At 39.0% G+C, this 27,968-nt stretch overlaps 1 protein-coding gene across 5 annotated transcripts in view; it reads right to left on the reverse strand.

Annotated features, from left to right (window-relative positions):
• Nucleotides 1-27,968, reverse strand: part of nav1b (neuron navigator 1b) — a 52,082-nt gene that overhangs the window by 22,597 nt on the left and 1,517 nt on the right. For 3 of the 5 annotated variants that reach the window (XM_085457484.1, XM_085457483.1, XM_085457481.1), the window contains exons 3-4: nucleotides 13,908-14,010; nucleotides 11,836-12,195 (exon numbers count right to left, since the gene is read on the reverse strand). In XM_085457484.1, coding sequence (XP_085313610.1) covers nucleotides 11,836-12,195; nucleotides 13,908-14,010 — 463 coding nt within the window. Of the gene's footprint in view, nucleotides 1-11,835; nucleotides 12,196-13,907; nucleotides 14,011-19,541; nucleotides 20,564-27,968 lie in introns of those variants that run through there. The other 2 variants (XM_085457485.1, XM_085457486.1) reach the window with 1 other exon arrangement.

The following is a 27,968-nucleotide window of genomic DNA, read 5'->3' on the forward strand; positions in this document are numbered from 1 at the left end:
GCTTTTCTTGACACTGTGTGCTGGTTTTAAGGCTTTTTGATGTATAAAAGCAGCGTTTTAGTAAAGTGATTTGTGGCCACAGATATGTGACCTCTTGACAACAAGAGTGTAACATAAAATAAATGTTGGATTTTAGAAAAAGTTCTTACATACCAGTAAGAATAACAGTGAGAAAAGTTTCATGATTTACATTAGGCACAGATGTTAGTGGTATGTTTGAACAATACCTCCTCTGTCAGGGGCGACAGAGGGGCCATGAATAACCCCACAGGGATGTCAGCCTAGGAAGAGGCAGGAGGGCCTGTGGGCTGTTGATATTACAAGTCAAGCTGTCTGCTCTCAGAGGTAAAATCCAGACAGGGAGAGGGTGGGAGTAGGCTAGGGTAGTGCATACTTCATACATTGGGTGGCAATTAACATTTTGTTTTCTCTGGCACAACTCCTACGCATATCTGATTTGAGCCCATTTGTGATTTGTGAGCTGCAATAGTGTGAATATTTCTTCTGTTTTAATAAGATTGAGAGGTGGTTGGTGGGGCAGAGCACGATGTGGACATTAGTCACTGTCTGGAGCTGGAAGTAGATTTAACAACCTATGGTGGATTGGATGAACAAGAAAAACAAAAAATACATCAATTTTTTTAGGATTAAAAAGCTATCCAGGCTTCTCAGGGACCGTCCTTTGATAATATTGTAAATATCATATCAGATTAAATAGCACACGGGAGGGAGGAAGCATCTTGTAGGTCAATTTGGCAATGTGTCTGCAAAGTTTCGGCTTAAAAAAAGAATAATGATGTGGCTCCTGGGAGCGCATGACTGTAGCTGAATGAGTGGTGAAGACATCCTTCATTATACAGATAGCTGTGGTAGCAGCGCTCCCGTGTCCTCCAAGAATAAAACTGTTTTTCCACAGATGCTATAACTTCAACTGCAAAAACAATGTCTGATCGTGACATTTAACTTCATGGCGCAAAATGTTACAGGTGAACGGCACGGCAAAGTCAAATAATTAAAAATAATATATTAATTAGATTTCATCGATTACACTGTTATGATATTACACTGATGATCGAAAATAAAGTCATATTTAGAAGAATTTAAATCCATTGAAGAGCTTCATTTCTTCGCGAAGAAACAGAATATTAGCGTTGGGGGCAAATAAAGGCAGATAATGTGCCAACGGCGATTAAATATTAATGATACATTACCTTGGAGTTAAAAGGAAAGTCCTCCTTGCTCGTGTCGCCGGCTGCAGCGGTGGCACTTTACCGACCAAAACACGCCCGCTCATTTGTGACTTGTACGGCTTTAGAGTGAGCGCAGAGTCACTCCGCAAGCAAAGACCCCTGTTCCCTCATTCAGCGAGAGGAAAAGTAGTGTGTCTCTCAGCATTCAAGCAACACCCCCTCCCATAAAGGCAAAAAAAAGAAAACGAACGAGGAGATCATAGAGACCCCGATAGCTGCTCAGTCCTCAGCTAGACAACGACCAATTGCCGTGGAGCGGAGTGGTAGTCATGGCAACTCCAATTACTCCCTGTGGTGTAATCCTTTACTTCGCCCCATGTAATCCGAATACTTTGATTTATGTTTCTGCTTCACCTGAAGCGCTAATTACCATAAAAAAAAGATTATCCCAATGAGTCTAAGTACCGTTATCATTTTTTTCTTCTAAACTATGAATTTTAGTTTTCATGTCTATAATAAAGAACATCTTAAAAGTCAGGTATGCATAGCAAAACCTGAGAGGGTTTATAGAAGATGGAAACAGCTGCAAGGTCTGAAGAGTGGAGCCCAGTTCACGATTGCTTTGAACTTTAATAACCAGCAGGGGCGACGCTTCTGGTTGTAAAAAATCCGATTTTACAAGTCTGTGGGAAAACCACCACCAATGTCCATTGACCTATGGCCTCTCTAAACCCTTCACTGATGTGCAGATGAGTTTATGTTAGTTTCAAACATAATGAATATATCAATATGTTCATTTTGTTAGTTAGGATCCCCATTAGAGTCATAAAGGCAGATAATGCAGGCTATACTTAAGCAGAGCCTACTGTGAGCATTTTTGTTTGGTTGGTTGTTTGGTTTTGTTTTTTAATAAACGCTGGATGGATGCACGGGTTCTTTTTAAAAACAGTTTTCACTTTGTTGTATCATTATCAGAAGCAGTGAATGTGTTAATAATAGCAATAATAATAATAGCAATATTGATTTTCACCAATTGTACAACAACTAAATACCAGACTCAAAACATTTCTTGTCTTTTGCATAAGCCAAAAAAGTATGTTTTTTTAAAATACATTAAATATGCATGAATCCCAACTGCATAGAGTAATAAATGATTCACCTTTTTTGCATTCCATTGTGCTCCCCCCTTCCAAATGCAGTAAAATGAATAGACACCAACTATAATTGGCAGTAAGGCTGAGAGCAGACTTTCTTAATTCTCTGATGGATGCCATGAACCTTACCCATTATGGCAGCATAAACAATATCGCGTAGCATTAATACTAATGAGCTTAGCTACATATTATAGATACACTGCCACTAGGCCTACAACAAGAAGGGAGATTTGAGAGGTTGCTTTTAGCAACATGGGGTGCTGTAAATAATGCAATAGTGTAAGCTCCTTGTATAATTTTGATTGATTGCGTCGAAAAAAAATTGGTTTAATTTACAAGGACGTGTTCCAATGGAAATTTTCCACTTTAGTCATGAGATCAGGGTGATCTTGATGTATATTAAGTGTGTCTTGGTGTAAATTTGTTTTGGAGTCCCTCTTTTCTCTAGTATCCAACAACTGCTGAATGGTGCTTATTGTTCATATAAAACTTCAGAATCACTCATATCCACTGACTTCAGTGCTAACAAAGTCAATCGTAGAGCTGAAATAAATCTTTTAAACATGCTTACAAAAGGACTAAGAATTTAAAAAGACTATGTAAACAGATATTTCTATACTTTGACTTCTTTTTACATTAAGGAGAAGATTATCATGATGAATTTCCTTAAAGATGTTTAACTTCTAAGGCCTAGTTGGAAAAAAGTCATTCCAAGGTAAGGCTTGAATCACTGTGAGTGCAACCGCAAGCCCACAATGACACAAGGACCTCCACTGAGGCATGGGTAGCCTTGAAAAGCCTCCCTCCCCCTTTCATTGGCAGAGGTGATGATCTCACCAGATCTCAGCTCTGTAAACCTCTCCAGGAGGTAACAGTTCTATAGACCAAGAAAGCCCCACACACCCTGTCCACATCATCAGTTACAAATCAGTTCAGTGTGTGCCTAACAAAAATCATTTACATTTGAAATGCAGTAGCAATACACTTTATATGCAACATGGCAATAAATCATTGCTAATTTCAAAAAGTGGAAAAAACAAATATACAGGACATGCAGAAAAAAAAAGATTTTCCACATTGGGGAATATTTCAGAGCCAGCTTGAATGGGATTTTAAAGGACAGTGGGGGTTTTTTTTGTGAAAAATAAACAGCTATACTGATGTCAGCCTGACTCCCAGACATAAAGGCATCCCTTAAAATATCTTTAGCAGAATGAGATTCAAACCTGAGAAAATCTTGTCTTGTCTGTCTCCTTCTTTTCATATCCGTGACTCTATCTACTGAAAAGAAGCTTTTCAGTAGATAGAGAAGCTTCTCAGACTGTGGCCCTTTGCGTTTTGCTTACAAACAACATGAAACATTTTGTTTAAATACCTGTTGGTTACTTCTAAACTTTCCTTTCAAATAGCTAAACACTGATGATTATTTTGTTGCTTAAAATAGTGAAATGATCTGAACTGTTTACGGTGCAAGAAAGACGTGTGTTACTCACATCTCCTGTTTATCTCAGCCAGGCCACAGTGGTAATAAACAAGATGACATCCAAAAAGCCTTGAAGTCATGTTTGTGCTGTAGAGTAACAGCTGTCCGGCACTGATAACCACATGGCATGTGTAAGAAACATCCTTTGTACATTTGCTTACATGGAAAGTTATTGAGTAATTATGCCACCATAAGTATTTACAGACTCATAAAGTGCAGATTAAACCCATCTGAGAGAAACGCAGCACCTTGTTTTTTTACTGAGGCAGAAAACCATTTTCAGGATTCGACCTCTACTGTTGTGATATTTGATCTAAATCATTTGTTCCATATTTCTCTGGTGCAGTAAAGTGTGTTGCATTGTGCAAGACTAAAAACTGATGAGAAATGAACAGGTTCTATCTCTGTCAGTGGCGAGAGGTCTCTTCAGTTTGAATTCATCAGTAAAGACTGGCATCCAAATTAGTAGCAAACTGAATAATGTGGATGTCATAATAAGAGTTCATGTAAGTATTTTCCCCCTGAGGGAAAAGAATATGTAATAAACCATCAGCAGCATAAAGTATGCGGACAGGTAAACAACTGACAATTTAAATCTATAACAGATCCAAAGTCTTTTCGAAGGGTTCTCATTCTCAACTAGTTTGGTCCCATTCAGTCAAAACAACATTACTAATGCCAAAGTTTGTTTGCTCTTGGCCACAAAGCCATTTCGAAGTCAGCATTATGGTAGCTTTTCATTATAAGTCTGCACTGTATCCAAGTAGGTGAACTCAGTAATGGTCAAAGAGACTGATAGAAATAGAGCTGAATGAAAGCTGTGAGTCCAGCAATGTGGTGCAATGACATTTGATTTCCAGCAGGAGGCACAATGATTTCAAGCTGTGCCTGCTATGGCTACAGTTTAATGTACATGCTCTGCAGCTGTGTTTTAAAATGAGGCACCACTTGGCATTTAGAAAAAAGCAGGACTTTGATTTTGAGACCTTTGATGGCGAGAAAGAGCCGACATTCCTCTGTTGTGTGCGTTCAGCTCAGAAGTACAATGTGGGAAACTGCTTTAGAAAGACAGCTCTGTGTTCAGTGATTTATGTCTGCTTAAATATCATTAATTCAGAGAGACTGCAGATGAAAAAGCTATGCATCTCAGATCTTCACAGCCCCCAATTCTGATCTGTATTGAGGTTGACCATAACTACGCAAATAGGACTGGGCAGCCTTCGGCACAGAGCAGTGGCACATCAGTAAAGCAAATGGGCCTGGGATGCATCACTGACCGTCTCAGAGACTGCAGCTGACCTATCTCTTCAGATCCCCAGAAAATGTATTTGTCATCGGATTATTGGACTGGAAAATTAATGTACCATTTCCATCGACCTCATAGGAGACTTCCACCTCAAAGACACGGCAAACAATATAGACGCCACACCTAATTCTGAGGTTTTCAGTCCTCTTGGTGCCACATTTACAGCCTGATAGTGTGGAAATCTGTGCTGTGCTGGTATTATGACATTGTATTGTTTCATTGTGTTGTCCTGCACTCTGTTTTTAGTTTCTTATTAATATGGCACTTAACTCTGATCTTGAACTGCTTACTGTCTGAGTAATGCAACTTGTGTACCAGGAGAGTTGAACTCTTCAACAGTCATATTCAAAAGCGGATAATCTGACAACTCCCACTCTGAAAAAATATATATAGTGGGGAATCACAGATTAACAAATGCCATAAGATTCCCGTTTTTAAACATACCGTTGTGGGGGGAAAAACGTTGATGTATCACATTTTCCACTTGGGGCTGAGTTTAAACACCGTCTGAATCCAAACTGTGCACCCAGACGACCACACGCAGACATGATACACGGATGAGTCATTGTCCCCGGGTGTTGCAATAATCGTCCATTATTCACATGGCTGAGGACGATGGTGAAGGTGGAAGTACACTGGTGTTGGGGGAGTCAGTATGTTAGTGACCAAACGAGCTCCATATTGACCCCAGATGCGTTCGAGCTGCTGACTTTGGAAGAATGAGTGCACTATTTATCTGTCCTACTCATCAGTAACACAAAAGACAGTATAATGGAGATTGCTTTTTTCCATTATTGCCTCCCTGTTAACCATTTTGAAACAAATTCAAATTAACTTAGCTTAAAAATGTGTGTAGTAGACAGAATCAAGAAAATCAAATCCCTTTTTATTGAGCTCTAGCCCATAAATGACAAACTCCAAGTGCTAGCTCACTAAACTGTAATACCAGCAATGCCTGTGGGGAACCAGAATAGAAAAGCCAAAGACCAACTCTTGAGCAAATGTGTTTAAGTGGGTTTTAAAAAACGTGTTAGGCCTCAACTGTCGAGGAAGCACTTGGTGACAATAGAAAGGTCCAGCCCAGTCGGGAAAGTGAAATTGAATGCAGACTAGCATGGGCATCTATCCAGGATCAGAGGACTGCAGCAAACCCTGTGCGCATTAGAGAATGTACTTGCCGACACACATAGTTTCCATAAAGCCGTGAAATGTTTTAAAAATTAGAAAACTGGACTCACTTTCACACACGCCAAGCCTTTAACCATGGAAATGGTGTTTTTATCCCACAATATATAGCAAGGCAAAGATAGCAATGACATATATTCAGTATTTAAAAGGGCCCAAAGGTCCGAAAGAGGGGGGAAAAAAGCTAAAAATATTGTTCCCCACATTTATTTTCATAGTAAATCACGGTTATCATCCAATAATGCAAACAGAAATACAAACAATGCCCTTTCATACAAGCACCTGTCCCCCAAAAACGCCAGATATAAAACAATCTGGTGGTTACATCAGCTTCTCGTTGCCTATCGATTATTCTCTCATTTTTTCTTTGCATATTTCGTTCACCCTTTCTTGCCATATCTCAAACAAACCAGCACAGAATGCACATACACATCCTCCACACATACATCAAATCAGCAGCTATCACACTGACACACAAGGCAGTCCCATCACTGGGTCAGTGGAAGACGGTTGCCATGGCAGCACATCCAGAGCCATGTTGCCGCATGATCAGAAGGGTGATGCTGCTGAACCAGCCCCCTTTCTCTGCTCTGCTCCAGCAGTAATAAAGAAAGACATTATCACAGGACAACGGAAAGAGATAAACTATTATGTTACTCTTGTTTTCAGGACGCCGTATATGAAGCAACTCTAATGATATTGTGTTATTTATGAGGTTACAACATTCGATAGATTTGCCCATTTGCTAATAAAACCATTTATGTACTATTTATTCAAGTCTTATGATAATGTTAACAGCAATGGCTTAAAGCAGGGAAAATAAATTAATCACAGAAATAACAGTGTCCTGAGTCTGTTACAGCTTTAAAGCATTGAATACTCAAGAGCTTAAAGCAGTTACTAAACCAAAGCAGTAAGTGAAAAGGCTTTGATAAATTAACTGTACATGCCCAGCATCAAGCAGCAGACAGATCAAAATGAATCTGGTTGACTGAGTTATGATTCCAAATGATGGCTGTGTCTGCTGGATGATGTATTTTCCGCATTGCATTTGATGTATTGATTTTATTTTAATGTGTTTACAGCCTCCTTATCTATTCCTGAAAAAAACAAAGCTAATATAGAAAACTGTATGTGTAAGAGCAACAAATAACAACTGGCACTTAATATTTTTTTTTCAAAAGTTCAAAATGAGTCTCCTGTTATGTTATGGTTATGTTTTATTAGAGGTGAGGTATCTCACATTTTCTATTTCTTATATTAAGAGACTGAGGAAAGGCATAAAAAGCTTTCCTTGTCAAGAAAAAAAAAAAGACAGAAAAAAGAAAACTGACCTCAGATTCTTGTGGTTATCAGTAGCTCATTATTGAATTTAAGTGCCCTTTGCTCTACTGTAAGAAAAAAAATAATTTGAAAGCAGTCGAAAGGTTAAAACCTATTTGCTTTTCTCCTCTTCCAGTTTAAGGTTTTCAAACTGTTTATCTTCTGACAAAATACAAAAATGAGGCTTTATTTATCCCATTACGTAATTTCTTTAATGAGCATCTGTATTCGACATGAAAAGCTTGCTTACATGAATGCTTACATACACTACAGCTGAATGTCTGTAAAACATCAACCATAACTAACTCAACACCACTAAAAATCAGACTGAATGCTGAACAGGAGTCATAATGTAAATACCAGATACGGAAACAACCGCCATCAATATAATGTGATTACTGGTCCACTCATAAACCAGCCTCTCAAAATATGGCTTTTAACGGGATGATAGCATATAAGTGATGGTTAAAAACTGGCAATATGGTGTGAAGAAGGCAGCCGCAGGAAACATTTATGATTCCTGACGTGGTCAAGCCTAAATAAGAAGCCAGCTCAACACACTAATGTAAGCTGAAACACAGCAACTCACTTCCTGAGTAGTGCTAGTGAAATGAGAAAAACTCTTGTTAGCTTCACTGCCAGCCAACATTTTAAGCAGACATGGAGTCTACTGAGGACAAAATGGAAAATGATGTACAATTTTGTTATTACACTGTATGTAATTATGGCAATTTTAGTTGTAACTGAATGTAAACATCCTTTTAGGAGAGAACAGTCAAGAAGAAAACTTGCAGAAATGGGAAATGGACTGGTACTTCTTTACCTCTACTAAATTTTGAGCACTCAAAAGTCTCATTTGCGCAATCACACACACATTCATACAGTGCTTTTATCTATACCTAATGGAGAAGAGGAGGTGAAGACAAGATCTAAGTGCTTTCAGGATTGCCATCTTGGTGTTCTGAAACCAGATGCGTCGAGTGAGGGTGGATTTGGCTAAGAAACACAGAGAGCATGCGTGTCCATATGGTAGTAACTTCAAAATCACAAGGTAGGGCCTCTTTAAAGCTCAGCCTGCTTGATCATTCTTTTTGACCGCAATTTATAAAATTACCTCATGTTTTAAACAGCACCTGAAACTATTAACTGAGATGACAAAGCAAGGAAGCTGAGGATGATTAGAAGATATGCTTCACTTTTCCAGGATACTCTGAGTGTCTCTTCTTCACTCACATTTTTTCAAGTGTTTATACACCATTCTGCATTTAATCATTAGTTATTATTAGTTTCTTGCTCTCTTCTTCTACTGTCTTTTTTTTCCTGTCTTCATGGCAGGTGGGTGCCCCTCCCTGAGCATGGTTTTGCTGGAGGTTTCTTCCTGTTAAAAGGGAGTTTTTCTTTCCCACTGTCACCAACTGCTAGGGAGTCATCTGACTGTTTGTATTTTCCTCTGTATTCGTTTAGGGTCTTTAAGTTACAGTAAAAAGAACTTTGAGGTGAATGTTGTTGCAATTTGGTGTTATTTAAATTAATTAAATTGAAGTAAACTGGATTGCTGAGCTAGAGATGCTAGACTTCATTGTTCCTATAGGGCTCAGAAATCCAATAATGCCATTCCATCTCCTTTGTATTAGTGATTTGACAAAAACGATGGATTAGATCACAGCAAAGTCTGCCAGATTGTCTTTGTTCCACAGAGTGTAAAATATCAGTGTACAAACATTGATTATGAAGTGTTAAGTCATTAATATTTCATTAACTGTAGGTGAACACTGCACTGTTGGATGGCTTAAGATTAGAATGGTGACAAATAGAAGCAGCAGAACTGTACCTGTATATCCCCAGATCGTCTTGTTTGTCTTTAGAGAGGGTATGTATCCTTTCTTTGTAATTAAATTAGGACAAACCAGCTTATGATTAGGTTACATGTTGCAGCTTTCTCTCAGACTTCTCCTGTCTGAAGAAGGCTGGAGCTGATGAGGAGACTGACTTATGTATCAGGTTATTGATGATGAAGACACACCGTAGCAGTGATAACGGTCTTTGTGAACATCTTATGTAAGCAGTGCTCCCTGGTGTCGATTAATCAATATCCATTACACCTTGACCAATGTGCTGCAGTACCATTAGACTAGTTAGTCTTAACAACATGCCTTTTGTTTTATAATTTTTACAGTTGACTCAGTTTTCCATTTCTAGCCCATTTCTCTTGAGCCTTCAGGATTTTCTTTACATGATCTAAGTATTACATACTACAACTGCATTAGTGATTTGACATTCTCAATGTGCCATTCATATTTAGCTGATTATATGGGTGCTCATTTCAGATCAATACGTTTTATGAAAATGTAAAACTGGGGCCTTACTGAAAGGGGAGCAGAAATGGCACCTCTCCTTACAGTCGATTTTCAGTGGGTTTCCATGGTTACGCGGGAGGAGCCTGATCTATTTTCAAGAGCTGGTAGCTTCTCAATGAGCTGAACTGTAAGTGTGTGACAGGGGATGTGGAGTAAATGCAAATGCATCACAGAATACTGTAAAAAAAATAAATAAATAAATAAATTAGAGCATGTGCTGCAGCGCCTGCTTCAGAAACTGGATTAGCTTGTTATCTACACCAAAGGGTGTTGGTATGTTTATGTGGCACAATTCATTCTTGGTATAGAGCACTAGCACCCTATTATTTCTGCAGTCACGTCCAAGCCAACAAACCAGAAGGATTTCAACCTTCCAACTACAGTATAAGCACGAAAGTTAGTCACGTTAGAGAGAAAACAGCGCAAAATATTTCTGTTTCCTGGTATGTTTTGTAGACTGAGTGACCTGTTATTACACATAACAGGAGGCATATCCATAGCATGCTTTGGGTATAAATGGTAAAAATGCTCTATGGGGACCCGTTTTTCCCATCAAGAGTTCTTCCAGTCACCTTGAAAGCATGTCTAGGGATTGCTGACTTTGGTGGCCTAAAACAGAGAGCATGATGAGGCATTCTAAAACTAGTGTTACATAAAATGATTAGCATCTTTGCTGCCTGCGGTGTCAAAAAGCAGAGGTGACGCTCTCCGCTCACCTCTCTAATGAATTTGAAACACCCCAGCAGAGCTACTGCAGCGAGAAACAAGGAGAAATACAGGGCAGATTTAAATGGACTTTTTAGTGCATGGATGTTACTGTGAGGAATGGACCCATTTGACATAATCCCCGTTTAATCTTGGCCTTATCAACTTTATGCTGTTTGATCATTTTTCACCTCTCTCCTTCAAATTAACCATCTATCTTTACTTGTGAAGCCAGTTCTCCATGTTAATTTCATTTAGCCCTGTTCTAGTTTGCATTTTCTTCTTCTATGCTCCAATTTCTACTCATCTAAACTGTGCCTCACTTCCTCTCGTCTCCTTAGTGCACATAGTAAGAACGTGACCTGGCATGCAGGGCCTTTGGAGTGCTCCAGAGAGCTTAAGTCCCACTGCATGTGCAACCGTGATAAAGCTGCTACACTGGAGAAGTGTCCTGGATTCTTCCCCTCTCTCTCACGCTCACTGTCAGCTGTCAAGTTGTGAGTGGGAATTAGATAAAGAATGTAAGATGAGGGAATCACGGAAGATGGAAAGTGAGTGAGAAGATGAGCAAAAAAACTGCACAGGTGCAGCTTTCTACATATGTCATCGGAGCTATTTAGTGCACTTGTTTATACTGTTTACACAGAAATGAGGGAGTGTTTACTGTGTGACTGAGAAAGCCCCAGATAACTTCTCTCCTCAGTGATAAAGTTAAAAGAAGCTTTCCACACGGTCAGCAAAAACAGGCTCAGACAATGTCTCGGGCAGTTTGAGAAGTCCTTAAAGTGCAAGAAATACCAAACATGTCTATAGAGATTGCTGATGAAAGCTCTCTGATAAGCCTGCCAAGCAACATCAGGCTCCAGCAACAAAGAGAAATTCATGATGTCGACGTGAAAAGTTTCCTTCATGAAGGTTTTTTTTTTTTTTTGACCAGCAAAATATGCACACATTTGCAAATGAGGACTGATAGTATCAGGTAATGTCCAGCATTTCAAGAAGAGTGCCTACTTATTAAAATGCAGCTGAGCTTCTCATTGACCTTCCTTAAGTCAAAAGATGGAGGACAAACCAGTATGCACCATTTGCAGCAAACTATTGCTTCATGTTCTCATTTTTTAAGTGCTCTTACCCGTTAGCCAGGTTGTCATCATCATCATCTGGCAGGCTCTTCCCTAGAAGGTCAGTGTCACTCAGGTAACCAGACTTGAGATCGGGATCATCAACATCAAGGCTTTCTATGAGCTCAATACGAGACGTGCTGTTGAGTCGACTGGAGCAGCGAGCAGGCATTGTATGGGCTGTGTACTGGGAACCACTCTTACTTCCCTGGTATCCGCCACCTGTGGAGGATGGGGCATCGCCAGCTTGAAGACGAGGGCTGGCCTGGCCGTGGCGCCAGGAAAGAGGTGATGAGCGGTTGGATAGGCTGGATATGCTGCGAGCATTGGTTTCATCGCTGTCATAGCCCACATTACTGCTGTCCAGACAGCTAGAGGGACACACAGGGAGAGGGTCAGGGTGGTTTACAAACATGTTCAAAGCAATTGGTTAAGAGTCTTGTCCCGAAAGAAACATAAAAGAAAGACTCCAGATGTGCACAGCACACCCAGAAAACTTCTCTCTTTTTTCTTCTGAGTTTCTCTTCAAAGAAACCAACAGTGGCATTCAGTCGCTCTTGACCTAGATACACCAGTTGTGTTGTATCAAGTTCAGGGAGTAAAACTAGAAAAGATGCTGCTTAGGAGAAGACTAAAAGACGGATAAATTGCTATCTCTGTGTTGCATTGCATATAGCATTTCTCTCTCTTCTCTCTGTTTCTTCAATATACTGCTTTTGTGTACCAGGAAGTATTCCAGGATAGCAAGGACTCTGCTTTTCAGGACCACACACAGGAAATATTAATAAAATTTTTCTCTGTTGTAAGTGGGTCAGAATTAGAAACGTCCTCCAAATGGCTAGGAGCGTCTACTGTGTCTGTCGATTACATAACGAGATGAACCGAGTCACCCAAATAAATATTGCAGTGCCCACGACCATGCAAGTATTTTTATCCATTCTTCGTGGATAATTCATCAACCTGAAGGCTGAGAATTTCTGCATTTGTCAGTGACTTTAAAATACTATGATGATGAAAATTACAGGACAGTCCTGCAAGCAGCCATTAAGTCTCAGGTCAGTCATTGATTAACTGAAGCCCTTTTGATAGCTGCCTAAGAAAAATTTAGCGTGCAATCGCACAAATGATTATTTACTATAATCACAACTCTTTGTTTAACAATATGTTTCAAAGAGGTTGAGCAGAGTAATTACATTAAAACTAAAAAGCTTTAAAGCAGCACTTCTCAACTTTCTGGTATAATAACAGCCATCACTAAACAAGATTAAGTTTATGAGCCAAACAGCCTCTTTAAACATCTAAGACAGAATAGTATCGCCCTGTGATAGTTGGGATAGACTCTGGATGGATAGAACTGAAAGCATTAGTGCTAAACTTTTCCATATCTGATCAGATGCTTTCCAGATGATATTGGATCAAAATCTGGTATTTTATAAGACCAACACCTTTGGGTGAAATGCAGCACTAAACCATGACACAAATGCAATTATCTGTACAGTTATCTGTAGACACTGACTGTTTTATTTCTCCCCTGACCTCCTCCGTACATACTGACAATGATTTGATTGTCATCAAATTGCCATTTGTTTTCATCACTCAATGTGACCTGTTGCCACTGATTTTCAGTCTAGTATTTGTGTAATTTGTTATCCCTCAGCCCTTTCTCATTGTTTCCCTTGCTGAAAAATAACTTGAGAAGATTTTTGGTAACACTTTAGCAAACACTCGCTGGATCAACTGAAGGTCAGTCTAATCTCTCTAAATCTTATCTCAGGTTTTTTTTTTTTGTTTTTCTGCTGTAGATAGTTTTTTAGGCCTGCCACTTCTTCTTTTGTCCTCAAAACTGCACACCATGCAGATATATGCCACCAAGGATAACCTTCTTGGTGCAATAAACCAATTTTCTGTTATCTTGTTACCAAGTGGCAACACTGTAAGCAGCCACAATACAACTGCTTACACGTGATTATGTTATGTATCAATCCAGCAGGGTCTAAGTGTGTTTTTTTCACTTTAAACTGACTTTAATAAATGGATTTATCTCATAATTTTATCAATACATGTATATATATACTTTACTTACCTATGGCTCATCTGGGAGCCCCGCAGACTTGTCATTGTATCTTCTAAATTCTGGCGTAGGTCAAGGACATTCTGCACAGTCCGCTTCCTCTGGGACTCGGGGTCTGTGGGTGAATGATGCAGAAGCAAAGGTTATAAAACATTTAGACGATCACAATAAAAACCAGACACACGGTGTTCTGAGCTTAGTTTTTAATGTTGAGTCATCTCTATATGCATGTTCTTCCTTTTATTATTTGTATTTGGACTACTGTGACCTGCATCCTCTGTGTAAGAACATCTCCCATGCTTGTTCGCATCATTAAGCAGACAAATGTTACTCCATAGGCAGCTTCACCATGGCAACCCCTGCTCTACCCCCCACTGAACTGATGTGGTACAGCCTAAAAATGCACCATTGGAAGGCTGCCATTGACTTCGACCTGCCGCCAGGGGGATTCATGCCACACCAGGATCGCTTTTACTTTCTTTCTAGAGATTTTCTGATCTGCTGAGCATTACCTCAGAGTCACTCGGTTCAAGTAATACAGCTAACTATAAGCTGAACTGCAGCCAGAACAGTTTCAGTGAAGGTCAGCTTATTTGGACTATACTCTGTGCACTGCAAAATATAGAGTCAGTGGGTTGTGACCGTGTCAAATCAATATTACAGTACAATTAGGAGCGCTGTTGTGGTAGCTGTAACAAACGAGAGAAACCCCCTGTCACACAAATGCAGGAAGTTGGGATTTTCCCCAGCAATGTTGAGGCAAAAACCCTCAGGCAGAAAGAAATTAATATTCACTGTATTAGCTGCAAAAGCTGAAGCAGTGTAAAAGTGTGTAAAGTGTGCGTGCTAGTCCCCATAGGGAAATAGTTCCTCTGCATTTAACCCATTCACCCAGTGAAGCAGTGGGCAGCCGCCAGTGCAGCGCCCGGGGAGCAGTGTGTAGGGACGGTACCTTGCTCAGGGGTACCTCAGGGTAGCGGTTCAGTGGAGTCGAACCCCCGACCTTCCGATCATGGGGCCACCACTCTACCTACTGAGCTATCCCTGCCCCTCGCAGAGGCGAGGATGTCAGGGGACCAAAAGACAAATCATATGCTCGTCTCATAAGTAGATATTGAACTAAATCAGCAGAGCACACAGAGAGTGAATTCTAAGCCTTAATTTGAGTTTACAAATTGAAATGCACTATTGTGATTTTTGCAAGTCAAACTAAAGCCTTGTTTACTTTGCCACTCTGAAAAAACACTGAGCTTTCTGAATGGTGTGTTCTTCGGGGTTCTATAATATACAGTAGCTACATATGTTATCTGCAAAAAAGGACAACAACTAATTTATAAGCACACAAGAGCTGGTCCAGAATGTCCAGAATGAAATATTGATTTCATCTTTAGTGCTATTCTGACAGAAAACTGTCTGGCTCTGGTAGCATTTTTTGAGTAAAGATTGCAGTGCAGCTGGAATGCTACAGTACAAACTGCAGCTAAAGTCAGCCAAGAATTCACTCCATTGTTCCCCATATAAAAGATACTCAGCAGTTCTTGCTATTGCCAAAAGAAAATAAAAACATTTTGGACACTTTTGAACACTCATTATTTTTCATTTTATTACATACATGTAATCATCTTCTTGCACAATTGCTAATCATTGAGTGTTTATAATCTAAAACATTGCTTTGAGAGATTCCTAGCAGATTAGACATGGATTTCAAATAAAAATGCTATATAGTCAACATGCTGTTCTTTATCTGTTTGTAGTCTAGTGGCCTTCTTCTAAACACTATACTCTGGGAAAAGCATAGGTTTCACGTGACCCCAAATAGTTTTAATATATTTGATATTATCAGAAAGAAGATTAATATCTTGAAATTGCAATGCTAACACAAATATGTCCTTAATATGAGATCAGCAGAGGTGTCCACTGAGCAATGAATCTTTTTGTCATATTGCATTCTTATTCAATCTTCTCATTTCCTTTGCGATTAATTCTGGGGGAAACACTTCAGCAGGAATGCTAGACACAAAGTGCCCATGTGAATCACATCTGCTGTGAGTATTAGATTTATGTGTTGTGTTCTTGTTTAGTAGTGGTGTGGTACCCTGCATTGCAGTTGGATGGAAAAAGGGAAACTCAGACAGAATACTGAAGCAGATCTGAAATGGGAAAGTCCTATGAATGATGCAACATCTCAGGAGATACTCCATATACTCACAATGTAGGAAAAGATAAAAGTTTGGAAAGACTCATTCTAAAATAGCTAGAGGTCCTCAGTAATTAACCTTACAAACACTGGTAGATTAACAATAAAGGAACCGCATGTTGCACCAAGTCACCAAGAAATACAACAGCAGGGTCTTGCAGTCTTCTTCAACCTCCACATTTCACTTTTATGCCTGTTCAGGGGGTTAAATTTCACATGGAAATATAAGAACTGGACAGAAAGAGGAAAAAAAGGTTTTTGCTTTAGGGCAAAAAGGAAGGGCAGAATCTTTTTGCAGCTCACATGAACCTTCTTATTTCAAAGGCAGATGTAGTAGATGACAACTGGAAAATATTTATCTTTCTAAGAAAACATGAACTGTGACTAATGGTGCAAAAAAAAAAAAAAAAAAGGTTACCAGTCATTGTTAAACAATCTATCTTTGTGGAGTGGTGAAAATACATATAACCATTTAATCTCTAGTTCCTACCTTTTCAAAATATTGTGTAAGAGGAAAAGTGCCTTTGCTTCTTCATTTAAAAAAAATTAAAAATGTATAAAACACAGGTATGTGCAACAGAATATTGGGGCTACATTAAGAAAAAAATGTTAATCTTTTTGAGATTAAAGTAGAAGTTTTGAGAAAAGTCCAAAGTCAAAAATATATTTTGAGAAAAAAGTCTAAATCCTATTTTGTGAAAGTCAAAATTTTGAGATTACAGTTGTTGTTTCAAGACAAAGTCCCACGGCTCCTACACCCTCTACATGCCTTGTGTAGAGTTTGTGAAATCGTACTTCAGAATCAGTTTTAGTGGTGGTGATAAGTATAAGGGCACTGATAATATGGTGCAGAAAGCTGCATCTGGTCAGATGGAGAAACCACACAAACATGAAGAGTTGGCAGTTTGGTACAAAATGAAATAGCTGGCAATGGACAGATGCAAGGATACCAACACTTACACCCTCATGCAATAAATAGGATGGACGTTGTATCACATGACAGCTGATCAATTTGTCTACACACAGCATTTTTTAGAGGCTATAGCAGCCGTGGCATTTTGTCTTGAAACAGCAACTTTGATCTCAAAATTTCTACTTTATTCTCAAAATGATCAATACAATTTTTGTTTTTCTTACTGTGGCCCTAATACTCCTTTCTAAGTATGAGATAACAAGTGTTTCCCACTATTACACTAGAAATACCACCTTAAAAGAAGTAAAATGAGAATGATAATGTGGCCTTTAAAAAGTTACCCTCATGATAACCTGTGTAAAAGTGAACTTCTCTGACACTTGCGTGCCTCTGTAGCTTCAACAAAAAAGGCAAACATAACCATAATCTCTAGATCCGCTGTGATAGATATAGACCACTGCTTCATTTCTGAAGATCTGGCATGACAGATTCCAATTATGACAAAATGAGATTTGTTCATCCCCATGTTGTCTAGGGTAGATGGGTTTTATCAGATGTATTTCTGTCTGTACTACTCTACTATTTTGTGGACTTCTTGTATGTGCTTTACTTTGAAAATAATGTAATGCAACTGATTTTTTAATTTATTCCTGCTCTATTCCAAATTCTGCTGCTCTGTGAAGCTATTCTAGATCTGAGGAGGGAGTTTTTTATGTATCCATGTGCATGAAACCTTGCCTTGTGATGAGGAAGTGGTATGTACAGTAATGCTCCAGTGTCCTGCACAAACATAAATGGTTAAATTAATAAATTACCCTATTAACTAAGATGACCATTCTTGCCCTATTGGAAAACAAAGAGACCCACTATACTCATAAATAAATGCATCCTTTCAAGGAGCTCATAACGAGAGATGCTGCTGATGCAGAGCACATTAACCAGGCCTTGAATGTACTGCAGACATGAAAAGAAATATTTTTAGTAACAGGCATGTTCACTGTAAAAGTTCTGTAAACTGGTAAAACATAACATTCTGTTATAACTCTGACACTGCTGTCTTCAACCCAAAACAATGACATTACTACTGTAACATGAAAATATTTTTTCTCAGTTTCTTGCTTATTAATTCTTCTTCGATGCTAAAACTTAAATGTCTTTCCGTGTTTCCATGTATCCTTTTTCTGGAAGGCTATTTTTCTTTTCACAGTTCATTACAATGATAAAACAACTTTTTCAAAAATGCCTTCCATTTGAGCCAGAGGAATACAGAAATATCAGCCTCAAGCACTGAGCTGCAAATTTAAGCTAATAAAGCAGATATGGGTGTGGTGCCGAACCTCCAGAACTCTTAGCAATTTTGGTTGTGGCTCCACAGTTAATTACACAAAAGGGATTCAAGCAGCTGACATGTATAATATCCAGCACAGTATAAAGTTCCCACTGGTCTCTGCAGTATGTAAGTGTAACCAGTATGAATGATAAATGTCCACATACTAATGAAGCATGGATAACAGATCGAATCATTACAGATGTGTTCATTAAGACGCAACAGCAAACATGATGATGCTGAGTTGAATGGAAGAAGACATTCTTGCTTGTCTGTCAATGTATATAAGAGCAAAGATTAGCAGTTGTGAAATACACACACTCCAACATGCCATTTTATACATCTCACGATTAGATTTGGTGTTCAGTGCATCCAAATTAGATTATAATTAGATACACAACACACCTGCAATTAAATACAAAGCTATCTATTTAGAAAATAAACAAATACAACATCTAATCAGCAGAATTATAATCACCGCTATATTATAATCAACACCTGTATTAATCATAAAAGCTTTCCCAATACAAAACCTGACCTACAACCTCCACAGACAAAGACATTTTCTTTGCCATTTGCAGTGTAGTAGTACACTGGGTGGAAGCCGTCTGTCAGTGCTCTGCAGATGAATGAAGCTGGGAGGAGGCTAAATGTGTGTCTCTGTGCCTAAAAGGAACTTAATATGGCATGCTGTTATTCCCATTTCTGGTTTTTGGAAGCATATGTGGAGAAGCTGATGGACCCTCGAGTGCATCTGCACATGTTGCCATAAATGAGTATCTTTCGGAAGGAGATCAGCCTGTTGGTAATAATCCACAACTCCCCCAGGCCTAATGCAATCAGGCAGCAATGTTATGACTACAAGCGAAAATATTTCACACGCCCAAAACCAAAGCACATAAACCTGAGTAGCATGCTAGAGGAATAAGAATCATTTCAGCTTCATGTTAAAATGCTAAACAGTGCCTGTATTCAATAAAATAAGAGTAGCATGCTTTGCAAGCATGAAGATGTCTTTGTGCTTCCCCCCCCCCCCCCGTTGGTGAGCTGTGTAAAATCCGTTCAGGGGAAATGTGGATCGGGAGCAGCAAGCAGGTGCCGTGTGGTGGCTGTTTCAAAGGGGGGCGTGTTGCAGATTTGGTTCATAGCACATCGTATTTGAGAAGCCCAGTGGTGGCAAAAGCATTAGGGCTTCTTGGCTGTACTCACCTAACATCTGACTGAAGAGCAGCTGCTCCAGGTCACCCAGCACTGTCACCACCAGCTCTGGGTCCACTTTCAGGAAAGGTTTGTCTGCTCCTTCTTCTCCTTGACCCTTGGCACTGCATTCCCCTCCAGCTCCAGCTCCAGGTTTCTTTCCATTGGCCTTTGCCTTACTGGACAGGATCTCATCATCTGATTTTCCATCCTCAGGTGCTTTGCTCAAAGGCTTCACTTCAGCGTAAGGACCACGAGGTATGCGGCTCTGCTTGTTCAGGGCAGAGGGAGCAGCCAGAGGGCTAAAGGGCTTGGGTTTGCCTTGGAACAGTGAGTGTTCAGATTTGGATAGGTTTCGGGAGAGAGGGGCACCCCCTCCAGCACTGCTGCCACCCCCTGCTGTCTTTGGCTTGCCCGTTTTGATCTGCCCTGTTCCAGGCTTGGCCATGTCATCACACCACTTTGGCTCATAAAGGTGTAACTTCTTCTCGGCGTCAGTGAGCACAGCCAGGTTTGTCATAGACCTCTGTTTGCGGAGATTAGAGGGCACTGGTATCCTGCCCTCAGAGCTACCTGCCCGGTAAACCTTTAGTTCTCCCCTCTGTGTGCTCTGGGGCACTCCAGACTTGGCCCTCTTAGCTGCCATACCAACTCCTTTGCCATCTGCTTGGCCGTATGCCTTTGTGCTATCCGTCCTTTCCATCTTTAAATCTCCTTCTCTGTCTTTCACACTATTTCCAAGCATTCCTCCTGCATGAGACCATATCAAAAAGCATCAGGAGGAAGAAAACAGGCTTCTACACTTCCTTCTCTTTGTGCAAAATTATATATAGAAATGGTCCATTTAAAGCAATCCTGCAGCCTTTCCTTCCTCTGTCTCCCTCTGTCTCCTTTTCTTCCTGACAGGCTGCTGCAGCTGCAGCTGTTGCAGTGCTGCCCAGGCGCTCCCTTTCTCTCCTTCCTTTCAGTCCTCCTTTCCTCTTTTTTCCACAGTCCTCCCTTCAGCACACCCTCATGCCGCTGAACCGCGCAGCAGCAGAATGACAGCGGCGGAAGACGCAACAGTGCACCCTCCTCCCCTTGCTCTCTGCTGCCTCTCCCTCGCCTCCGCCTTCCCTCCCATCCTCCCTCCTCCTTCCCTCATTTTTCCTTCATTTAAAGATGCTTCGCTGTGTCTCAGCAGAATATGTAAAATACAACAGAATGAGGAAAATAGATCATGTGCGGCTTTTTTTAAACCGGCACAATTTTCCTCTAACACAGCACGTTATCGCACCATCTCCTCTGGTTCCTTTGTTCTTCCCCTCCCCCTTCTTCACTCACTGTTAACGTGGTGCATGAATTGTTCTAGTGGAGGTGTTATTAATGTGTTAAGTGATACCCATTTACATATGTAATTACATCCTATAGCATAAATTAGGATGGCTGCCAGATTGCAACAAAAGGAGGAACCTCTTCATTATCTACAGGATTTCTATTTCTTTAAGATATCTATTCTTGATTTATGCCAAAAAAAGATTAGTGGACCTTTAGTCATACTATATCAACAATAAGCACAAAAGCATTTAAACTTAATGTCAACAGACGAAATAAGGAAATGTAACTGAATAGTTTTGTTCACTGCTTGAAAAAAAAAAAAAAAAAAAAAAAAGAGGAAATATGACTTAAAATGTAGTGTATCTGCCAAAAGAGTGACTTCACTTTTGCAGACTGGGAAAGCAACAAGATGTGCCAGTGTAAGCAAGTAACACACCCAAAACCACACTTTGGAAATATCTTTACGTCACCAAAAGATGCATTTAAACACACACACACACACACACACACACACACACACGCGCGCAAACATGCATGCACGCACACACTTCAAATTGCAACTCCAGTCACATCATTTTGTGCAGGGCTTATTTGCTGACATACGAGTATAATCGTCATTCAGTATTAGACACAGCAGTCTCTGAAGAAGATTCAGGAGGCTCAGGCTCTGCAGAACTCTCATGCAGGCTGCTCTATGGAAATACTCTTTCGAAAATGCTGCATGTCATCCACGCCAGATATGCACAACCACAGCTGCCAAAAACCCCCACAAACACTTAACTGTGACAATGAGAACATGTTGATATGTAATCATTCTATGAAATAAAAAAAAATCCTTTAAAGTACACAATTCACTTAACCAGCATGACTAAAAAAAAATGCTACATGGTGCAAATCCACCGGATATGTTTGACCTGCTTGCTTAAGTGTGGAGAGGGTTCAACTCCAACTCTCACAATAGGCTGGCAACACACTCCAACGCCTTTTTTATTAGGCTTTCAGAGCACCTGGGGTGGCTCATGGACTAGCAACCCTGTTTGATCTGGCAATTAGCTTCTGGAACAATGTCAACTCTTGTTCTTCCTCATCACGAGATCCAAGCCTCCCTGCCTGACTTGCGATCACTGCCGGTGACCTCACTCTTGCGATGCAGTGAATAACTGGTTTGTTTAGGGAGTAGGGATTTCATAATGAATCATAGGATCACAAGCCCCCTATGCATAAAGATTGCATCAGACATTGACAAACTGAATACTTTCTACCAAATGATGTTGAAAGTCCCTTAAGTGGGCCAACTAATTAATTTGGACCAGAGAGGAATAATTCAACATCAACTTTAGAACAAACAAAAAACATTTAGAGTATAAATCCCATTAACTTTATTTAAAAATTTTGTCCAGATATGGTCATTCCCTCTCAGAATTAACGGTTCTTTTCAATTTTATCTAGTAAGTTTCTGGTTTACGACATTGTTAACCCTTTTACACATAGTGGTCAATACAGTGGACCTCTATTCAAAGGCTGTTTTCTTGTATTTGTGTCAGTGTTGATGGTATACTTGCACATAAACCACTACATTGGACACTGATGTGTCACTCCATACCCTGCCACCCACTGGTCGTTTAATGTTACTATAGATGTGTGACGTGTTTCATTGTAATTATTGTTATTTAACCCTGTCATGAATGAATTATGACAACCTCAATCAGGATTTTTTCTTAAGTATTTTTATTCATCTTTTCATGCCTAAAAATGAATAAAAATACTTTAGGAAAAAAAATCCTGATTGAGGTTGTCATAATTCATGCATGACAGGGTTAATTATGTTAGCATGCTGAAACTAACATAGAAACAAACTTAACATCTAAATAAAGTTTTGACTGGGTTTATATGCAAAAACCCTTTTTGCCTGATGCAGGATTTATGGCACGTCATATGTTCATTTGCTTAGCTCTTTGGCAAAACAGCGGGAAAGATTCCGGGAATGCAAGCCGCACAGATGCTGTGAAGACATATTTGTGTGCAAGCCTCCAAAAAGCCAAGAGAGGCCCGATGGTGCTAAATAAGATAAGATAGAACTTTATTAATCCCTCGGGTGGGTTCCTCTGGGAAATTCGACTTCCAAAAAGCACAGCAACGACCGAAGTTACAGTTACAGAATTGCTATATATATATATATATATATATATATATATATACACACACACACACACATATAAATACAGAGACAAATATAAATAAAATATACAAAGGGGATAAATAGAATAAATAGGAATAAAAAATAAAAAAAATGCTTGTGCAGGTAGATTGCAGAGACATTTGCCATAACAATTCATAACAAAGATAAAATGTACAGATACCAAACACTGGTTGTAATGTACAGATTTCATTGTTTTTAATTAATAGTTTTGTTATAGATTTCCTTGGTGGTAGCTAGGATAAACGTTGAATTAATACCAGAATTACAAACATGAATAAGTCCGATTACTGGAAGTTACAGTTTTTTTACAGCCGCTAGGACACATTTCACAATACTTAGGTCACTTTTGCAAAACTCTTCACACAATTCTCCTAACTGACCTTCAGCTTGGCAAAGCAGGTCATTTCACATTCAAAATGCACTACAACTACCAAAACACTTTATTCAGGTCTCAAATAAACTCATTCTTCCAGAACACTAGCAAAGGTTGACAGCCGACAAACACACTTTGTCACCCACAAAACAATGACCTAAAAAACACTAACAACATGTAGCATTACACAGTGTTTTCTTGTGTAAAACAAGGACACATCTCTGTTTATAATTTCAATATATGTTACTGGAATGAATCAGACATCATGCAGAATTCGTTAATATTTGTTTATGTATTTTTATTTTTTTGCACTAAGTAATCCCAAGATACAAGAATTTGTATACACACCATCCACTGATACACATACAATAGTAATGCTAATCTACTCGGTCTTCTCCATTTGGCCACAGGTTCTCATCCACATCACATCTTATGTCATCTAGGGCAATACACCTAGGAAATAATCTTCTGGCTGCCAGAATTGAAGGAGTTGAAAAATTGAAGGAGTAACACCTGTGTAGATGTTCATCTACAATGAGAATCAGCTGTGGCTGGTTAAACTGCATTTTTAGATTTAAAATATGTTTCAATAAAATATTGTTGTTGGATTTTGCTGTCTTTTTAGTTTTTGCATTGTGTTATTGTTTTGGCCATAAGTTTAACAGTTTTGAAAACAGTATGTAAGCACATGCAAAATGTCCTGTACGTACAAAGATTTTTGGCAGTTGTTGTGTCTGAGTGAGAAGATAATTCATGAAATTTGAGAGATGTAGTCATTGAATGCATTTTGTGCCAAAACAATGATAACTGATCCTCAGTTTAGCCCACATAGACTTCTGTTGTGCTCACTGTGTGAGGAGTTTTGCAAAAGTGACCTAAGTATACTTCTATGGCAGGACAGCTACACAGGTGTCTGTGGTGCATTTCCCTTTTTCAGCACGTGTAATCATTTTTGGGGTGCTCAGCTGCTATGATGCAATGCACTGAGGAACATCAGGCAGACCAACACATGTGCATGAAGGGGAAAACCACAAAGAGTCACATGGACATTACTGGGCTTTCAGACAGAATGTGAAAAAGGCCTATTGCATTCTGAAAGTGTTTATTTGTAATGGTTTGTGCCATGCTGAGTTTGGAGAATATATTGAAATTTTTTAAGCAGCACCCATCACTCCATCAACTAGTGATTTACTACATATTCCACTTACTCGTGCCAATGCCATTTCCAGTTAATGAAACACAAATGTGTGTGCCTAAAAAGAACACAACATGTCTGATTTGTGAAAAAAAATCAATGTTGCAAATGATCTAAACAACAACTGCTTTCCCGCTTCATATGTAAACAAATAGGTGGGATAACATATATTATACTGAAATTGATATTGATATTGAAACGTATTGATCACAAAATATTGTCAAGAATCATATCCAAGCAATCAAACAACAACCATACAGCCAAAGTCATTAGAAACCATCTGTCCAAGATGATTTGAACAGCCTCTTTGCCATGTGACTTGACATAATGTGTGCAAGTGTACCTTTTGCAGAGAGCTGTAGGTCGAAGCATAGAATTAAAAGCACATGTAAAAATTGTGTTGAAGTCATATGGTAACTAATGCGATGCAAGAGTCTCTAAATACAGATGTAATGGAATCATTGTGTTAGCTGGAATGTGAGAAGCCTTAAGGGCTTCTCACATTATGATTTTTTTCCTGAATGAAAGTCTACTGATGAGCTCAAGCTGCAAGACACAATAGCAAAGGTTAAATGGTCTTGTCTACTACTTGCTGTTTGTAAAGTAGTGAGTCTTCCTATCCGGAAACTTTTCTAACTGAACAGTTATTTCTGCCGAATGGAACCATCAGTATTACACATGTACTTCATCTTCCAGCTATGTAGCTGAAGACATATGACAGGTTACAAAGACACATCTCTATGAATTTAAGCGTTCCCTAAGTCTTTCCACTGGGGAGAAGAGAAACTCCCAGACAGGAGGTGAAAGCTGATCCTCCCATCAAACCACTCAGTCTCTCAGTCATGCATCTGTCCACCCTCGGCAGAGGACCACTCAGTTGCTGGTCTGGTCTCTCCCAGAGGAGGCTGGCTGAAGGCTCTCAACCCTCAAAGTGATTAAGATAATTAAGAAGTCAGTTAAAGGGTTTTCAAATAGCCCGTGGCATTCATGTGAGGCCATTTTCAAAGTCTGTGTGATTTGGGTGATCCAGAAATAAACAACATAACTAATTCAAAATACTTGAATGCATCCCTGTAAATTCAGTTTTACTGGGATGAATTTTGCTAACTCAATCATTAAAGAGGGCATCACTGTCTGTTCATTTGAGTCAATATCACTTGCTGTTAGCTAGTTGCCCAACCAAGACTAAATCTAGTCCAGTTGTAGTTATTGATTTCTGTATTCAACTCATGCCAGTAATACTCATACATGTCCAAGCCCATGTCCTGATATACTATATAAATATAATTTTGGTTCATTGCTAGTTGGCTGCAATGCGATGGGCTCATTATATGTCCTATATAGCACACTATAATATTCATGTTTTTTGGCTATAAATGATGGGATTTTAACATGCTGAAAATAAGGCCACACCCAGACAAAAAAGGAAAAATGATATGATGCTTTCATAAGCTGTTACAGGTGCAAAGATGCTAAAAATTGGCTCTTTTAGTCCATTGGTAGGCGGTTGCTGAGCAACATAATGGTCACAATATCTACTAAAAATAAGACCATAATATCATTTAGTGGATCTAAAAATTAGACATTACTGTCATGAAATTGAAATTAAGCAATGCCTTTATAAAGTGTTACAGGTTCATAAATGCCGCCATCTTAGCCCATTAATATGTGGTTGCTAGGCAACATGATGACATCATGCTATTTCATGCAGAATTCAAATATTTTGCAGATATAAATTAGTTGCTGTTATGAAATTAAGTATGATGCCTTTATAAGTTATTATAAATGCCTAAACATTACAAATAGGTCACCTCAGTCTTTTGATAAGTGGTTGCTAGGCAACATGATAACATATTTGATAAAAATAAGAACCTTTAGGGGTCTAAAATGTACCGAAGTGCCAAGTTTTGATGTTCAGCTTTTGATTGTGTAGGAGTTCACAGACAGACAGAGACTCCATGCATGTAAGATACACAAATAAACTGGTATCTGCAGCCATGCGATTCAACACTATAGTGTATGTATGCCACTTACTGCCCAAACAAGTTAAATTTGCTGATGCTCTTCATACTCTTTTCTAAACATCATTGACACTGGGTCAAAACTAAATAACCACAATATTACAATCAAGAATTCAAGAGTTCAGATACAATCGATTACATCATGGTGGGGTCCACGTTTTAAATGCTCCACACTCTGTTGCTCACACTTTGAGTTTTAGTTGTTTGTGTGTTGTTGTCTGAAAAGATTAGTGGTTTTTCATTTTTGACCAGTTTATTACTGTTAATCATTGTGACAGTTCTAAAAGAAGTTGGTCCATCTCCAACAATGGTTAAAAACAATGTTTAATATTAAAATATAAAATATAGAAGCTTCTGTGTAACAGTTTTACAACATGCGGGTTTAAATAATAATTTTGTTCTGTGATGTCTGTTTATTTCTCTTAATTAATATTACTTACTTACAGTAGAGCTTTAATAAAATAGTCTCTCTAATTTGATTTAACAGATCTGCCATGCTGGTAACTGCTTCAATCTTCATTTGGAAAAGTGTATCCCTTAAAACAATGAAATAGTGACCATACAAAACATTTTAAGACACTGTGCCTGTTTATGTTCACACGTCATGTTTGTATTACAGTGTCCAAGCAACAGGATGTGTGAGGAACAGGGCTGAGGCAAAAATAACTCAACTTTTTATGTTTTACACAGCAGTGATGCAAAAAAATGGAAATTTGATTGTAATGGCACATCAGAGATGTCAAAAACATTGATAAACAGTGCTGCATTAACAGTGGTGTGCGATTTGAGAGAAGTACTCTCTGCCAGCAATCTGTTTTCCCACATGCACACAAAGAAAAAGTGAAGTGCTTCAGGAAATCCTGATGAACATAACAGGTGGTACAAGCAGTATAAAGATTTTGTTGCGAGTTGGCGGCAGTTTGGTGAGAACAACTGTCAAGCTGAACTGAGTTCAGTGTCAACAGTCAGCCATATAAAAACTTGAGTGTTACACGATGCATATAATACAAATGGAAAAACAGGGGTTTTTTCTTGTTTTCCTTCTTTTTTTGCATAAACTGCCTGACCCTTTCAGTTTTAAGTGAAAAAAAGTTCATTTTTGTAATGAATTAAGTAGGTCCTTTGGGGATAACAATACTAGAAAAGACTTAAAGAGTGAAAAGAAGAAGAGTGAATTGATTTAAAGTCAAAGACTGATGGAAATCCATCATAATTTTTAGCATCCTGAATTAACCCTTTTTATCATTAAGCATCAATTTTACTGGGTTTATATTGGCACCCATTTAAAAGCACATGTGAGTGTTTCATGTATTTGGAGGTGATTTGTTTGCCT

This window comes from Copadichromis virginalis, linkage group LG5 (assembly GCF_057382275.1).
Source record: "Copadichromis virginalis isolate Kocher_CV1m ecotype Utaka linkage group LG5, C_Virginalis_male_GT1.1, whole genome shotgun sequence".
Taxonomy (NCBI): Eukaryota; Metazoa; Chordata; class Actinopteri; order Cichliformes; family Cichlidae; genus Copadichromis; species Copadichromis virginalis.